This window comes from Camelina sativa, chromosome 18 (genome assembly GCF_030686135.1).
Source record: "Camelina sativa cultivar CO46 ecotype springtype chromosome 18, ASM3068613v1".
NCBI lineage: Eukaryota > Viridiplantae > Streptophyta > Magnoliopsida > Brassicales > Brassicaceae > Camelina > Camelina sativa.
The window spans coordinates 20,691,493-20,707,381 of record NC_141897.1 but is presented as its reverse complement, the minus strand read 5'-3'; the positions used below and the strand labels follow the sequence as shown (position 1 = coordinate 20,707,381).

The 15,889-nt window shown below is 36.8% G+C and overlaps 3 protein-coding genes and 1 pseudogene across 7 annotated transcripts; 2 read left to right on the top strand and 2 right to left on the bottom strand.

The window, feature by feature from the left end:
* The first annotated feature begins 10 nt into the window (after nucleotides 1-10).
* On the top strand, nucleotides 11-2,824 carry LOC104762298 (calnexin homolog 1). The gene is made up of 6 exons (XM_010485559.3): nucleotides 11-344; nucleotides 452-521; nucleotides 846-1,975; nucleotides 2,064-2,135; nucleotides 2,222-2,332; nucleotides 2,430-2,824. Exons 1-6 carry the CDS (start codon nucleotides 258-260, stop codon nucleotides 2,550-2,552), a joined length of 1,593 nt encoding a protein of 530 aa, XP_010483861.1. The 5' UTR covers nucleotides 11-257; the 3' UTR covers nucleotides 2,553-2,824.
* Nucleotides 2,825-3,130: 306 nt separating this feature from the next.
* LOC104762295 (ribonuclease TUDOR 2) lies at nucleotides 3,131-8,845 on the bottom strand. The gene is made up of 16 exons (XM_087497989.1): nucleotides 8,416-8,845; nucleotides 7,723-7,904; nucleotides 7,548-7,622; nucleotides 7,328-7,444; nucleotides 7,131-7,238; nucleotides 6,819-7,025; nucleotides 6,520-6,729; nucleotides 6,330-6,437; nucleotides 5,927-6,097; nucleotides 5,641-5,838; nucleotides 4,989-5,555; nucleotides 4,707-4,895; nucleotides 4,545-4,625; nucleotides 4,261-4,455; nucleotides 3,789-4,166; nucleotides 3,131-3,684 (listed from the first exon to the last, which is right to left on the bottom strand). Exons 2-16 carry the CDS (start codon nucleotides 7,879-7,881, stop codon nucleotides 3,502-3,504), a joined length of 2,946 nt encoding a protein of 981 aa, XP_087354115.1. The 5' UTR covers nucleotides 7,882-7,904; nucleotides 8,416-8,845; the 3' UTR covers nucleotides 3,131-3,501.
* A 3,030-nt stretch (nucleotides 8,846-11,875) lies between these two features.
* On the bottom strand, nucleotides 11,876-13,983 carry LOC104762294 (peter Pan-like protein). 4 transcript variants are annotated; one of them, XM_010485555.3, is made up of 9 exons: nucleotides 13,903-13,973; nucleotides 13,765-13,810; nucleotides 13,646-13,679; nucleotides 13,369-13,554; nucleotides 13,043-13,273; nucleotides 12,841-12,933; nucleotides 12,547-12,734; nucleotides 12,242-12,435; nucleotides 11,876-12,151 (listed from the first exon to the last, which is right to left on the bottom strand). In XM_010485555.3, the coding sequence occupies exons 3-9, from the start codon at nucleotides 13,661-13,663 to the stop codon at nucleotides 12,003-12,005; spliced, it is 1,059 nt and encodes a 352-aa protein (XP_010483857.1). In that variant the 5' UTR covers nucleotides 13,664-13,679; nucleotides 13,765-13,810; nucleotides 13,903-13,973; the 3' UTR covers nucleotides 11,876-12,002. The 4 variants fall into 4 exon arrangements, with proteins under 4 accessions (XP_010483857.1, XP_087354114.1, XP_010483858.1 ...); XM_087497988.1 differs by having other exon boundaries at nucleotides 11,876-12,164; nucleotides 13,903-13,971; XM_010485556.2 differs by lacking the exon at nucleotides 13,765-13,810 and having other exon boundaries at nucleotides 11,876-12,164; nucleotides 13,903-13,983.
* A 152-nt stretch (nucleotides 13,984-14,135) lies between these two features.
* Nucleotides 14,136-15,840, top strand: LOC104762293 (inositol polyphosphate multikinase beta pseudogene; annotated as a pseudogene). The gene is made up of 2 exons (XR_015588319.1): nucleotides 14,136-14,209; nucleotides 14,753-15,840. The product of XR_015588319.1 is annotated as an inositol polyphosphate multikinase beta pseudogene (transcript).
* The last annotated feature ends 49 nt before the right edge of the window (nucleotides 15,841-15,889 follow it).

Here is a 15,889-nt window from a genome sequence, read left to right as displayed (position 1 = left end):
GTGCACGTAGGAGAGCTCACTTTTGGTTGACGTGGCGTGTTATGATTGGTTAGCGTCGCGTGGCGAGAGATTTGATTGGTGGAAACAACAAATTGACACAGTCGACCGGGTCTACGGGATTGAATATATATAATTTTAATTTAGAGGAAACTGAAAAATCTGAAAAATCACAATTCACTCTCTTCTCCGATCTACTTCTCCGATTTAGATCTCTATCTTGAGGTTACCTCTCTTGCCTTCTTCTAAGGATTCCGAGAATGAGAGAACAGCAACTATCTTCCGTCCTTTTGCTTCTCTTAGCTTTCGTTTCGTTCCAGAAGCTTTGCTACTGTGACGATCAAACGGTAAATTTCAATCTTCCTAGTGTTCTTTGTTTCAATATTTTTTAGCTTGATTCGGAGATTTAGATCTATCATTGTTTTAACTTGAGCTCTCGTTTGGTTTGGATCAGGTTCTCTATGAATCGTTTGATGAGGCGTTTGATGGTCGCTGGATCGTTTCGAAGAATGGTGAATACGAAGGTAAACAGCCTCGTCTCCTACTGCATTGTGTTGTAGTTAGTATATGTTTCTCTGATCAGCTTCTGTATTTGGAATTCATATACTACTTGCTTCAGACTGTCATGTGTTTGCACTCAAACATTATAGTGTAATTTGAATCAAATCTGACTATGTGGATGTAATCTCGGAATTTTGTTAACAGATTTGCAAATACATTGATTTAAGTCTGCTTGTTGTCTTTTGTTTCCAACACTTGAATCGGATAAGAAACTGATTTGTCTTGCTCTTGTTGAGCTCCCAATTTGGCTTAGAAGCTTGTTTGTTGACAGCATTCATCTTTTTCAGGTGTATGGAAGCATGCAAAGAGCGAGGGACATGAAGATTATGGACTTCTCGTTAGCGAGAAGGCTAGGAAATATGGAATTGTAAAGGAGCTTGACGAGCCTCTAAACCTCAAGGAAGGAACTGTTGTTCTTCAGTATGAGGTTCGTTTCCAGGAAGGGCTTGAGTGTGGTGGTGCCTACTTGAAGTACCTCCGCCCTCAGGAAGCTGGATGGACACCACAGGGATTCGATAGTGAATCCCCTTACTCCATTATGTTTGGGCCAGACAAGTGTGGAGCCACAAACAAAGTGCATTTCATCTTGAAGCACAAGAACCCCAAGAGTGGCGAGTACGTTGAGCACCATCTTAAGTTCTCTCCCTCTGTTCCTTATGACAAGCTTTCCCATGTCTACACTGCCATCTTGAAACCCGACAATGAGGTTAGAATTTTGGTTGATGGAGAGGAGAAGAAGAAGGCCAATTTACTCTCTGGTGAAGACTTTGAGCCTGCATTGATCCCTGCCAAGACTATCCCTGACCCTGAAGACAAGAAGCCAGAAGACTGGGATGAGAGAGCCAAGATTCCCGACCCAAATGCTGTGAAGCCTGAAGATTGGGACGAGGATGCACCCATGGAGATTGAAGATGAGGAAGCTGAGAAACCCGAAGGATGGTTGGATGATGAGCCTGAGGAGGTCGATGACCCCGAAGCAACCAAGCCTGAAGATTGGGATGATGAGGAAGATGGTATGTGGGAGGCTCCTAAGATTGACAACCCCAAGTGTGAAGCAGGACCCGGTTGTGGTGAATGGAAGAGACCAATGAAGAAGAATCCTGCTTACAAGGGAAAATGGAGTTCGCCTCTTATCGATAACCCAGCTTACAAAGGAATCTGGAAACCCAGAGATATCCCTAACCCTGACTACTTTGAGCTAGACAGACCAGATTATGAACCCATTGCAGCCATCGGTATAGAGATCTGGACAATGCAAGATGGTATCTTGTTCGACAACATCTTGATAGCTAAAGACGAGAAGGTCGCTGAGACTTACAGACAGACAACATGGAAACCCAAATTCGATGTTGAGAAAGAGAAACAAAAGGCAGAAGAAGAAGCTGCTGGCTCTGCGGATGGTCTTAAGAGCTACCAGGTAAATTGATTTTCCACAGAATTAAACTTATATACATATAAGCTTCTCGTATACTTACAATCATATATATATGTGCATGATGTTGCAGAAGTTTGTATTTGACCTCTTGAACAAGGTTGCGGATTTATCTTTCCTAAGTGCCTACAAGTCTAAGATCACAGTAAGTTCTCCCTCATTTACAATGATATTGAATTGTTATGATGATGACTCAGACGTTGAGAGAGATGTGAAATGTGTCTTTTGTAGGAACTTATTGAGCAAGCTGAGCAAAAACCAAACTTAACAATTGGTGTTCTCGTCTCCATTGTGGTTGTTATTTTCTCGCTCTTCGTCAAGCTTATCTTCGGTGGCAAAAAGGTAAAAAAAAAAACAACTCTCTGAAATTTTGTGCACAATAGTCATGGATTGTGAGAAGAACCTTCTTATAAATTAAAATGAAAATGGTGAAATATAGGCAGCTGCACCCGTGGAAAAGAAGAAACCAGAAGTAGCAGAGAGTTCAAAGAGTGAGGATGAGGCAGAGAAGAAGGAAGAAACCGCAGCGCCACGCAAAAGGCAACCGAGACGTGATAATTAGAACATGTTTCTTTAAGTAGTGTTTGAAGATTGTGAAAGGAAAAGTTCAGAAATTTTTTTTTATTTTCTTCTGTTTTTTTTTTTTGGTTTTGGGTTGGATGTTGTTTTCTGCTGTAGCCTTATATAACACCAAGTTTGGGAACTTTTTTGTCTTTAAGCGAAGAAAAGAAAGGGGTGGGGAGGAACATGTAAGTGAGATGGTTTCTTGACGGCCAAATTGTAGTTTCTGTTTCTTCTTACTTCCCCTTTTAAAAGTAACTAGTTTACTCCAAACATTGAAGTTTCTAATCTAGATCAAAAGTGTTTTATAGCGAAAGTTTAGTACAGCTATTCAGCTAACGATCATGTACGCCAACTAATTGACATTTTTGTGCAATTGGTGGAAAAGAGGAAAACTCGTTCCACTGAAGAAAAAATGAAGAAATTAAAAAGTTGTTCAAACCTTTCTTTTCTTTTACTGTTGGGAGAATTGATTGATATAGTGAAAATCTTTTTTAAATTCCACATGCTTACTTGGAAATATGATTCTGTAGAGAAGTGCAAAAACTCAAAACGACAGTTCCAACAAACACTATACGATAAGGAGAAAGTCCTCTTATGTTGTCAACTTTGATAACCTGAAGTTACATCACCCTTATTATGTTTCTTTTGTCAAACAATAGTAAAGAACAAGAAAATACTCTCGTACTCCTAAATAGAAAATTTCTTTTGGAAGTCTATAAAGTATAAACCAAAAAAAAAAGAAGAAGATAAATTAGAAAGAAGAAAAGAGACAGAGAGGGAAAAGAAAAGAAAAGAAAAAAGAGAATTCTAAACGTTACAAAAAGTTTGATGCTTGCACGCAAAACATCATCTCGCTTCTTAACTCATTTAAAGAGAAACTAATGGATTCTCCCTTCCTCTTCATGATGCCTTTTTTGGACCATGATGTTTTCACCGGTGTGAAAAACCTAGCCGCGACCCGGTTTCCTGACCGGAACACTGTCCTCATCATCAGACTGGATGTCTCCGTACTGCCAGATTCCGGCCCTAGATTTGCGAGCTTCGTCTTGGTACTTCTCAAGAGCATCAAGAGCTGCTTTCTTGTCTTTCGGTTCCCATTTCCTGCGTTTCTCTATCCTCGCTATTCCTTCCTGTGATCATAACGACACATTTCACTCTCAGGATTATGACAAATACTCTTAACTCAAAAAGGTTTTGTAGGTGTTGAAATGAGCAAAGGCCAGGAGGCACTGACCTGAAGCATTGCTGCATTCACAGATATCTCATCATCGACAGCAATAAGAGTTACAGCAAGCTCGGTTCCAGTTCCTTGGCCTTTCACTTTGCCTCCTGAAGTATCTCTTTCCTCTACCACTGCCTTGAACTCTTTACCACTACCCAGTGTTACCGTATGCAAATACTCTCCGGCTTCAGGACCAAAGTCCTCTTCCAGGCTTGGAACTTTCATGTAGGCAAGTCTGCAGAGCTGTGCGAGCCCTGGTGCTGAAGATACTGAAGGGTCGACAGGACGAATTGCACTGTATGGAACTGTTTCTTGGTTCCCATAATTGATGTAGAACACTTCAAACTTTTCATCCGGAGACTGAACTGCTCCTCGAGGTCCGTTAACAATCTTAACACAAAGAAGAAATACAATAAACAACCATAGGTGATAGTACAAAAAAGAAGAAGTAATGGTTAGGATATCTAGAAAGTTGATAATTTACCATTGCACGATTCCAGGAGTTATCCAGGCTAAACTGTGCAAGGACGATGTCACCCTTCCTAGGATTGAAGGATCCAATAATGGGAGCGTCTTTAAGACTCAAAGATGCAAGCTGGTTCTGAATCGAAGCTACTTTTTGATCGCCAACCGACTGAACATAGAATCGACCGCCTCCAAGTACTTCCGTAACAACAACCTGCGGTGGGAGGTGATGAAGAGTAAATAAGGTATTTGTTTTAGCATTGAAACTATGATTAGTCGAAAGAAACATACGGCTAACTTTACCTTTAATGTTTCCTTCTGTCTGGTTTCTACTGTAGAGTTACCGTTTACGACTTCCTCTCCTTCAACATAGTTTTCCCAAATCTGTGACATCATGTGGTTGAGCAAATTAAGCTTTTTGGACGATGCATTTCTTTAGTAAAAGGTATCATGTATTAATGTTACCTTCAGTTTCTGATTTTTAGCAGATCGCTCTGACTGTTCAAGAATATGAGCTTCGGGAATCCTGTCTGCACCAAAGCCAGTCTGCATTTTCGCCACGCCAGCTTCAAGAAGATATGTTCCTGCATTGGTCTTTCCTTCCCACATTGATCCCAAAAAGGTACCGGTTCTATCCACAGTTTCAACTTCGATCTATGTAATTATAAGAGACTCTATGTAAGACTCATAGAAAAGAAAATAGAGAAAATTGAGATGTAACATGGGCGTAAAATGTTCAGATTTTACCTCGACATCTCTCTGCATGATCTTACGTCTCATTAAAGCAATAGCTTCTTCTGAATAAGGTTCGCCACGACCAGGACATCTGACACCAGAGAATGCAAAGGCAATACTGCACGTTTCCTTTGGGATGTATAGCTTGAACCGATGTCCACTCAGGACATACTCCACAACTGCAGATATTCTCCTGCTTCTGTGCAGGGATGGCAGGAAATCTTTAGCCTTCTTGGCCGAGGCCACAGTCAGGTCTGTAATGTGCATGGCTGGAGAATCCTTTGCAGATTGGATCCCCTTCTTGCCAGCAATGGCACGAGCTTCAGCAGCCAGGAGAGCGTCGTAATGGTTTGACCTCTCTTCAAAGTCCCGATGTCTAACAACATTCCCTAACCCACGGGAAATAATGAGTTCAGCAATATTCACTCCAGGAGTTGCTGCAGCTGCTACATCTGTATCCGCTTTGGTAGGAGATGGAAGGAATACTGAGCCAAAATCCATGACCCTCTCAGCAGCTCCAGATGTAGCAACACCATCACCTGGGATGACCTTCCTTGAGTATTCCATTTGAACGATAACCTGCACCAGGGAAAAAAGGAAGTCAGAGATCTTACTCATGTGTGGCACAACGTGATGATTTAAGTATGAAGGCTTATACGCAAACCTGCTTTCCAATAAGCTTTTGTCTCAGAAACTCCTTGGCTTCCCGTGCATATGGGGCAGGTTTCTCCTCTCTGCGTGGGTTTCCCATTTTAGGAGACCTAATACTCGAAAGACAAACTCGGCGCTCTGCCATTGGGCTCCCGAATGGGATAGCATCATCAGCAACTACCAAGCAATCCCCACTCACAACTTCCACTACCTGAAGAGAGTACAAACTTGTTAGAACTGGTGAAATGGGCGGAAGGCAATATATTTACCAAGATATTTGAGCAAGCAATTATTATTACCTTTCCGGTAAAGTTCTGATCATGAATAGCCTTAGAGTTGGAAGCTGGAGGGACATAGTTTGCCCACATTTTAACCCGGTTTTTCTTGCATTGAAGTTCAACAGCTTTCAGCTTCTTTTTAGCTTCTTCCTCCAACATGTTGGCACTCCACTCAACATACTTGGCAAGGCCCTGAGGAAAAGCGCAACAAATGTCATAACTTTACTCAAACACCATTACAGCAAAAACTATTACAACGGACCAACCAACTTAATCTCAAGTAAGCGCAGATCAAATCGTTAGTGGTACCAGAAATCTGTAGTTATACCAGCATTGTTGTGGCAAACCCAAACTTTTATTACCAATTAGTTCAATATGTAATCATGTAAAAAAACCAAAATAACCATTTAATTTAGGCACGTACATTTTCAATAAGCTCCAAACCCAAGTCTTTTACTGTTTCTCCCTCAGAATAGTAAACTGACCCAATCAGATTGTTGAATTTGTCCACGCCTTCAAGAACAATGCGAACCTGCACAATCCAGCACAACTTAGATAATCTAAATCTTATATACAGATAAATGTGAAATAAATTTTCATGTAAACCTCCTTACATCTCTATTAAGCACACGGAGCTCAGTAAAGTACTTGGCTTCCATTGCAAAAGGGTCAGAGGAAACCTCAACGGACGATGATGCTGCTGAGGCAGCGAGTCTCTGAGCTGATGTTAGAGGACCAGCAGAAGCATCTCCATTTGGAGTTGCTGTAACATCTGGCTCAACAACAGCTTCTTGTGTAGATTGTCTCCTTCCCATCGAGGGAGCCTACACAGAAAAATTTCAGCACTATTACACCATGAAAGTGAAATGTCAGCTCCTCGTGTAGCAAGAAACAAGGAAACAAGATTACATACCTGGAGTCCAGCAACAAATACTTGCACAAACTGAAACTCCGGAAGAAGATAAACCCGGATGGTACTGCCATCACGGACTTGCTCAACGATACCTTCCATGGGCTTGCCTTTACTTGCGGCTAAAAGACCCATGGCATCAAAATTCCCAGAATCCCCAACGGCAGAAGGAGGAAGATTTCTGATAGATGCCTCAGAAGCACCAGGAACCTGGATCAACAAATCAAGAAAAGAGTACAGATGTCAAACTGACACAAGTCAAAACTATTTTGAAAAAAATAACAAATATAGAGGAAGAGAGTAAGAGAGACCAACCTTGCTCCAACGACCAAGCCCTTCCTGCTGAGCCTGCTCTTCAAGCAGTAACAGCTCTGAAATGTAAGGACTGACCTTATCCTGATTCTGCTGACCTGGCGCTCTGACCTGTGCATTCCCATCGAATAAGAAAGCTGATCCAAGCATCATATATACCTTAGACAATGCTATCTAGTGAGAAATAAAACTGTTATCACCTTTGCCCAGCCGTTTTGAACAACAAGCTTAGCAACATTTTCGTTGCCAAGGTAAACCGAGCCAAATTCTCTTCCAGCAATAGCTTCCACTTTGTAATCCACTTTGAAAGCAACCTCCTGCTCAAAAAAAAAAAAAAAAACATAAACTGATAATATAAAGAAACATACTCAATTCAATAACCTATATAGCATAAGTGGTTTAAGAGTTCCAAGTAAGCACCTTTCCAATACAAAGCTTCCTCAGAAACTCTCTGCTTTCCCATGCAAAAGCCTCATCTATACCTCCCCTGCGAGCCTGTAACAAGGACAAACCAAAACAAAAAAAATGAGAAAGCCTAATTCTAAATCATAAATGTCAGTAAAAAAAAAAGAAAAGAGTAAAATTGGAAGCAAACCAGCTTAGGAGCCATAAGAGAGGAAAGAGTGATGGTCTTTTCAGGAGGTGGGCCAGATCTGGTGTGGGTCAAAGCAGTGATGACCAAGCAGTCTCCGGAGGTAACAGCCTTAACTCTCCCTTTGAGCCACTGGTTCTCAGTTGCTGCCACAGTCGCCATGTTTTGGGTGATTGGCTTCAGACCTACACAAAGACAAAAAGTAATCGATACAAGGAAAAAAAAAAAAAAAAAAAAGGTTGGTAACCGCTTATTACTGGAACCACACAATCAAAAGACAAAGACTAATAAAAACACTCTGAAAACCATAATAAAGTTTTCAAAAAAAGTTTTTTTTCTTTTTTTTCCGCTTTTTCCAAACATGATACATTGGTTCTTCTTACACGATCCCTATACTTTGAGAATTAAAACACAACACAAAATTCAGAATTCTCTTACAGATCGGTACGTGAAAAATTAACAATTTAAAATCATTGAATCATACACACATGCATCTCGATTATAGCATATGATTGAACGAATGAATCACACACCAATAGAAACGCACGAGCGAGCGAGCGATCGCAAAATAGGACCAAAAAACAAAAAGAGAGATGAGATTCATGATTGAAATTCTAAACCACACAATCAACTAAACAGATAGATCTAAGATCATTCATTAAATTACTAATATATCGATAGTTCCGATAAACAAACCTGGATTTATCCCGTGGTGGTGAAAAAAAAAAACTAGATCTGATGAAGAAACGTCAAATCAAATCTTATCTATGATGATGATGATGATGTCAATCTGACGAGAATTGAAAAAAAAAAAACAAAAAGAGTTGTGAAGAGAATGAAGGACAGGTTGTGAAGAGGGAGACACTTAAAAGAGGAACAGATCTCAAAGATTGAGAGAGAGAGAGAGAGATGAGAAGAGAAGATTGTGCAGAGGAGAGGGTGAAGGAAGGAAAATATAAACAAAAACAAAGAGGGACATACGTACATACATACATATATCATCATCATCATCATCATGACTAAACCAAACCGGATTTTTTTATACTTTATATTCTTTACCCCATTATTTTCCATTTAATTACCACTGTATGCCATTAATATTTTTGATATGTTTTTTTTCTGGTGTAAAAAAAATAAATTTATAAAAAATTTATATATATAAAATTAACTTTTCTTTTTTCTCCTTTCTCCACATCATCATCCAGCTAATCAATATTTTTTTTATTTTTACATTAAAAAATACTGTTTTAAATAATCATTAATTACTTATTTATTATTTATAATTAATAATACTTAAAAATAAATAAAACGAATTAAATAAAAATAATTAAATTTTAAAATAGTATACAAAATAACAGAACTTTTTTTAGTAAATAATAAAAATAAAAATATATAAAATTGAATTAAGTAAAATAAATGAAAATTTTAAAATATTAAAAGTAATACTATGAATTTGTTACCGTAATAGTGTTATTATTCAAATTATAACCAAAAATGATCATATTCCAAAATTTATAATGGGTTAATGAGTTTTAGAATAGAAGTAAGATTTTAATGCATGATGGAGTAAATTTTTTTTTTTATGTAACTGTATTTATAAAAAGCTAAACAGAAAAAATAAAATTGAAGTGGAACATTAGTTTCTAGGAAATATATACTACAAAGATTTATTATTATTTCACTTATAAAAAATAAAAAATTAGGGAAATATCTTTAGTCAAGTGGTTATAGCACCACTTCTACGACCGAATCCACCAGAGTTTGACTCCACTAAGTCGTGTTACTCTGCGTAGTAGAGATTGGTCTTGTCGATTTAATGATGACAAAAAAAAATTAATTACTTAACTCAATATAAAAGTTTTAATCTAAAACAAAGATATTGTAAGGGTCACATTTTTTTTTTGAAAAACTATGAAAAATAATTTGGAAAAGATAATCCATCTAAAAAACAAAATCAATGGTTAGAAAATATAGAAAAAATGAACATCTTAAAAAAAAATCAATTTTAGTGTGAACATGTTTTTTAGTGAACGGATATTCATTGTAAGGTTTAAACGTTTCCCCATTTAGACATTCTTGACTTGGTCGAAATTCTTTTATGGCATATGATGCACTTGGACAACCACATTGTAGCTACATAGCACTAAAATTGTTTATCAAACTTTGTATATTTGCATTTAATGTGGGATATCAATATGTTTAAATGGTCTATATAATTAGGTCAACAATCGACATTCGACGTTAGAACTTTTAAAAAGATGTTTTCATGAGATATGATTATAGAATACACTCTTTTAAGGATAAAAGGTCAGAAGATTGTCGATAATATTGTTTATTTTTCCATTGAAGTTTTTAAGTCATTTTTTGTTATCACGTGATATAATGTTGATTTGTCAGAAAAACATTATTTCAACAATAGACAATATATGACATATATATAGATTAGTAAAATAAATAGTCTTTATACAGATTTATCTTTTAATCTTGAAATAATTGATTTATATTTAATGATTCTTATTGATAAAAAATTTAAATAAAATCTCACGCAAATAGATATAACAAATAAATATTATCTTCAAAAATATATCACTTAGTAAAGTAAGTTTATTGTTTATATAGATTTATACTCAAAAGTTTGAATAATTATATTTGAGCTCAATACTTATATTGATTAAAAAAATAAAATCCCGCGCGTGCGGGTATCTAAATTCTAGTAATATATAATTTTTAATGAAAAATTCCAATATAAGAGATATTAATTTGAGAATGTAGAATTAAAAAGTTTGAAACATATTTATTAATTGATTCGGAAATAAATAGCATTTTGCTTAAATATAGGGTTGAGGAAAGAAATATATCTGCAATAAATAAGTCATAAATCCCATAATAAATACCAGATTGTGAATTATTTCACGAGAGGAGAAGCAACATGTTTATTTCCCTTACACGTTTTAATTAGTAAAAAAAAAATATAATAATAATAAAGACGTTTTAGTTAGTAGTTCGTTCGTCTTGAAACTTCAAGAGGGGGAATTGGGTCTTTAATATACTACTCTTCAGTCTGAAAATATCCATCTAACCTGCTACTTCCGACCAAATCTTTTACACCTATCACCGTTGATCATTAATTTTCTCACTTTTAGCTCTATATGTCTAGTGTTTCTACAAAAATCATACCGCATACTATAACTTAAACATCAAACAGTATACATGTAAACTAGTAATCTTATCACATAGATGAAACTTAATTTTAGTCTTTAAAATCAAAATATGAAACTAGTTTCATTATTTGCCAAAAATCATATCCAAACGATTTCTTCCCATATATGCAATAATAAATCTTTGAAAAAACTTTATTGTTTTTTTCACGGATTCTATTGGATACTTCCATATATCCCATCTCCCTAAAAAATATACACATTGTTTAGACCGTTACTAAATTTGTAAAAGCCACATAGTGTATATATATGAGTTTTCCAAAAAGGGTGTATTTTTGGAAACAAGTGAAACTGGAGGGTCATCACTAAAAAAAGAGTTGGATATAGATTTTTTAAGAAGATACGTACGATTAAACAAACATGTATGTCATCGTCCACACAGCCCACAGGAATCGAGATGGAAAGCCGTTAGATTCCTCAACTGATTGTTGTACTTCGCGTCTTTTTTGTACTTTTATCTGCATATACAAAGTTTTATACGTATCTCTATAAACAACAGTTCTCAACTTTTCAATACACAATTTTGTTGTGTTCTTCTTTTTTTCTTTGTGTTCTTTAACTAATAATGTTCTCTCGTACTCTAGTGGTTAATGAATGAATGATGATGTATAAGTTTTGAAACTAGAGTATGAATCATTTTATTGCAATTTCAATTATGGTTCTGATTAGTCTAGATTGTAGTGTAACACGCAAAAGCCAAACAACATATTGATCTACTACGTCAAAATGCAAAACGAATCCATTGGAAGTAAAATTTAGTTAAATCATTGGAAGAGAAGAAAATGGGACAACGTATTTGAGAATCTGAGATGCTTGAGAGAGAATTTATATTTCCTCGGGTTTCCAAAAAGAACGAGACGCTCCAAAAACAAAGTACGTAGATGATTCGGTCAAAATACTAAATCTCAGAAGAAATTTGGTTTTCGTAGTACAAAAGGTTTTGTAATAATAGTTTTCATATTTCAAGTCAGACAAATAGATCATTACTTAGAGATCCAAGGAACAAAACTTGATGACATTCAAAGTCTCATGTGAAAACAGTGTTATACACTACTTAAACTCTTTTCAATCTTCAAAATCTTCATCCATGCCTTCCCCATCTTCTTCACTACCCTCTCCACCTTCTTCTTCTTCTTCACTATCTTCTTCTTCTTCATCATCAGCCTCTTCATCCTTTTTCTTCTTCACGTTTTCCTTCTTTCCATCCACATTTTCTGAAAAAACAAACTCGATATCGGATGTGTTCCGTCATGTATTATGGGAGATTTAAAACCAAATTGTAAGGGATAAGATTTAACATCTACCATATTCGCTGAAAATGATTCCTCCTGTACACAACCCTTCTTCAACTTTAACGAGTTGCATAGTCATTCTCGGTCCAATTTCTTGCAGTTTCACTGCGCTCTTTGTGGCACCTTTGTTAACTCGACCTAGATCAGATGATAGTGTCACCGTTGCTGCTTCTTCATCTCCTTCACTCTCTGATCCGTAACCAGCCCTGAAAATACGGAAAAAAAAAAAAAGAATGAAACACATCACATCAATTCATCCAAGATCGATACAGAGTGTTGTAAATAACAAACAAGATTAAATTAATGTGGATCCTTACTTGGTAACAAAATCACTAACATCCTGGAGATTCCTAAGATCAGGAACCTGATGATTTTGCACAAATTTTCTGATCCTGCGAGACACTCCAACAGGCTGAAGTCTTATAGAATAATGGCGGAAATCAATGAGCTTTGTGTCTTTGTTGTAGTTCAAGAGTACTAGTCTCTGGCATGTGGAGAGCTTGACCTGTGATATATTTCACCATCAGAAGAACAGAATCAAATTGCTGAGACAAGTTATTACAATCAAATCAATAACACAGCATATATAGAGCTCTAGGCAACAAACTTACAGTGTTAATATCAATAGATGGGAATATGTTCTGAAACATAATCGTGGCCAGTTTCAGATGCAACTCCTGAGAACCGAATCCAGAAAGGACAATCTAAACCAACGAGAAAGTTAAACATTGTCAGGTCTGAGCAAATCCCACAGCTTACAAAAAACCATAATATAATAGGTATAAGAGAGAAGAAGTTGAGACTAAAATATACCAAAGGGGGACTCTTGAAAAGATCTTGAGGACATCTAGGCCGAGTCTGGGACTGAGCTACATCTGAAGCTAAGGAATACTGATGAATTTTAAAAGTAAGTGTAGGTCCCTGAGGTGTTCTCGCTACTCTTAGATTCAGAGCAGACGCAGTTTTCGAAAGCATAAGGAAATGAGTAACACCCATTGGACCTGAGACATTCAAAAAGTCTCTTAAAGTGTTTCGCTTCTTCTCCTGCAAAGAGAAATAAAGATAAAAACTTGCATCAGTAATGGTTAGTTTTTGAGTGTTTCCCAAAACTAAAGAGCAGTTTTTTTTGGAAAACAGACCTTAAGACTGAGAGCAGTGTAGGGAAGCATAAGCTTCCTCAAATCCATCTGAAGTTGTCTAACAGAGGGAGGGAGTTTCATCCTAGAAAAGACAAAACTCTTGGGAATCTTATCACCAGTGACATGACTAACATCCTCTTGATTCTTCTTCGATATAGGCTTCACAATCACCCTACTCTTCTTATTCTATATCATCCAAATTCCACAAAGTCTTCAGTACCAAAAAAAAAAAACTATAAAGAGATAACACGAATTCACACAGGGTAAAGAAACTTACGTTTTTGAAACGACCCATTTATTCTTATACGATCCTGTGAAGAAAGAAACAAAAAGAAATCGATATGGTGAATACAACGAAGACGAAACATTTTGTATGTGTAAAAAAAAAGCAAAAACCTCTTATAAACCCTTTGAAGAGAGAATCGTAACAGAGAATGAGCTCCTAAATTCACAGATATAGAGAGACACCAAAACCATAGATGAGCTAAAAAAAAAAGAAGAGAGTAGTACAATCGAAGAAGAGAGATTATTAACCTAATTTCGCCGGCCGGAGTAAAGAGCGATGACGGCTGGATTCGTAAAGAAGACACTAGTTCGTCGTATATACCAGACGTTAAGAGAAGCCCTATATATTCAATTCCGGTTTATTTCTAAAAATCCGGTTCGTCAATGATATTCCGGTTTATTTATAAAAGTCCGGTTCGTCAATGATAGTCCGGTTTAGTGATTCGATTTTTTGGATTAATTACTTTTTTTTTTTTTTTATTCGTCTTCCCGACAAGGTATTGTAGCTTATGGAATATCGTTTGAACATCAAAATCTCTCTGTGGAGATTTGTTTGGTAAGAGATTTGGTCCTTAATGTTTATAATTTTTCTTTGATTAATCTCTTACATCTGATCTGAGTGTTGCTCCAACTCAATTTGTATGTTTTTTATTACCACAAAAATCTTTACTTTTTTACTTCTTTTTTTTTTTTTTTTTCACTTTCTGTTCGCTTTTTAGAGATCTCAAATTGTTTATCTTTTTTTTCGTAGATTTTGATTCTAGGTTTTGTTAATTGTTACTTTCTCGCGCTTTTTTTGTTTTTGTTTTCTCTTCTTCGACGATGAACTCGAGGGATTCTGATATACGTGTTTTGGTTATGTGTTGTAATTGAAGAGCCCTAGTTTTTTGATTCATAAGAATGAAATTATTTTTGGATTTTGCGTTTGGTTGATTATGAGTTATTTCCTGGATATGAAAGGATGAAACTTTGATTTTAGATCAATCATCTGTTGAATGTTTAGATCTATTATGTCTTAAAAAAAGATTCAATTTTTATTTTTTTAATTCTCGGTGTAAGAAATGTTCTTATGGTTGAGTTTTGATTTCTTGTTCTTCAGATTCAGTATCACCATATAAAGTCTGAATTTGCACAGAGATGCTCAAGGTCCCTGAACACCAAGTTGCTGGTCACATTGCTAGTGATGGTAAGCTCGGTCCACTTGTGGATGACCAAGGCAGGTTCTTTAAGCCACTTCAGGGTGATTCTCGTGGCGAACACGAGTCTAAGTTCTATGAGTCTTTCACGTCGAACAAGATGGTTCCAGATCACATCCATAGATACTTCCCAGTGTATCACGGCACTCAGTTAGTGGAAGCGTCTGATGGATCTGGCAAGCTTCCTCATCTTGTTCTTGATGATGTTGTTTCCGGGTACTCAAATCCCTCGGTTATGGATGTTAAGATTGGATCTAGGACATGGTACCCTGATGTATCTGAAGATTGCTTCAAGAAATGTATCAAGAAAGACAGAGAGACCACCACGGTTTCGTTGGGTTTCAGGGTTTCGGGTTTTAAGATTTTCGACCACCAAGAGTCAAGTTTTTGGAGACCTGAGAGGAAGCTTGTTCTTGGGTACAATGCAGATGGCGCTAGGTTGGCTGTGAGGAAGTTTGTGTCATCAAACTCGCCAGCTGACTCTAACTTGACACCTAACTGTGCTTTTGCGTCAGAGGTTTATGGTGGTCCTAATGGGATTTTAGTGCAGTTGTTGGAGCTCAGGATTGGTTCGAAACCCAAACGCTTTACCATTTCAATTCTTGCTCGATTCTGATGATTTATGAGAATGAATCGATCTTGATGAAAGGAGGAGATGATGATGTGCAGGCTGCACGAGCACGAGTAAAGCTGGTGGATTTCGCGCATGTTCTTGGTGGAAACGGCGCATCGACCATAACTTCTTGGGTGGACTCTGCTCTTTCATAAAGTTCATCAAAGATATTCTCCAGAGCGTACACAAGCGCGATGAAACCGATACTTCCCCGTTTGAAAATGGGAACTAGAGAAAAGGTTTTCTTACCGGCTCAGATTTCAAATAATCTCCAAACTTTTGGACATAAACGTCTGTCCCTTTTAATTGTATAAATTGGTTAATCAAACCACTGTACTTTCTCATAAGAGGAAAATATCTGAATTAATCTTTTAACCAGTTAAGCTTCTTTGGTTTCCTGTTATAGCTAAGCAAGATTGCATTGTCG

Bases quoted from the DNA above. Each gene is read 5' to 3' on its own strand.
- LOC104762294 (XM_010485554.2), bottom strand. The intron at 12,934-13,042 runs GTATATTTTAGT...TCGTTGGTTTAG, and splicing joins TTTTCAAGAGTCCCCCTTTG to ATTGTCCTTTCTGGATTCGG. The intron at 12,152-12,241 runs GTAGATGTTAAA...TTGTTTTTTCAG, and splicing joins AATCATTTTCAGCGAATATG to AAAATGTGGATGGAAAGAAG.
- LOC104762298 (XM_010485559.3), top strand. From the start codon at position 258: ATGAGAGAACAGCAACTATCTTCCGTCCTTTTGCTTCTCTTAGCTTTC. The intron at 522-845 runs GTAAACAGCCTC...CATCTTTTTCAG, and splicing joins GAAGAATGGTGAATACGAAG to GTGTATGGAAGCATGCAAAG. The intron at 2,136-2,221 runs GTAAGTTCTCCC...TGTCTTTTGTAG, and splicing joins CCTACAAGTCTAAGATCACA to GAACTTATTGAGCAAGCTGA.
- LOC104762295 (XM_087497989.1), bottom strand. From the start codon at position 7,881: ATGGCGACTGTGGCAGCAACTGAGAACCAGTGGCTCAAAGGGAGAGTT. The intron at 7,026-7,130 runs GTTGGTCTCTCT...TTGTTGATCCAG, and splicing joins GGCTTGGTCGTTGGAGCAAG to GTTCCTGGTGCTTCTGAGGC. The intron at 4,456-4,544 runs GTAAAGTTAGCC...CTCCCACCGCAG, and splicing joins GACAGAAGGAAACATTAAAG to GTTGTTGTTACGGAAGTACT.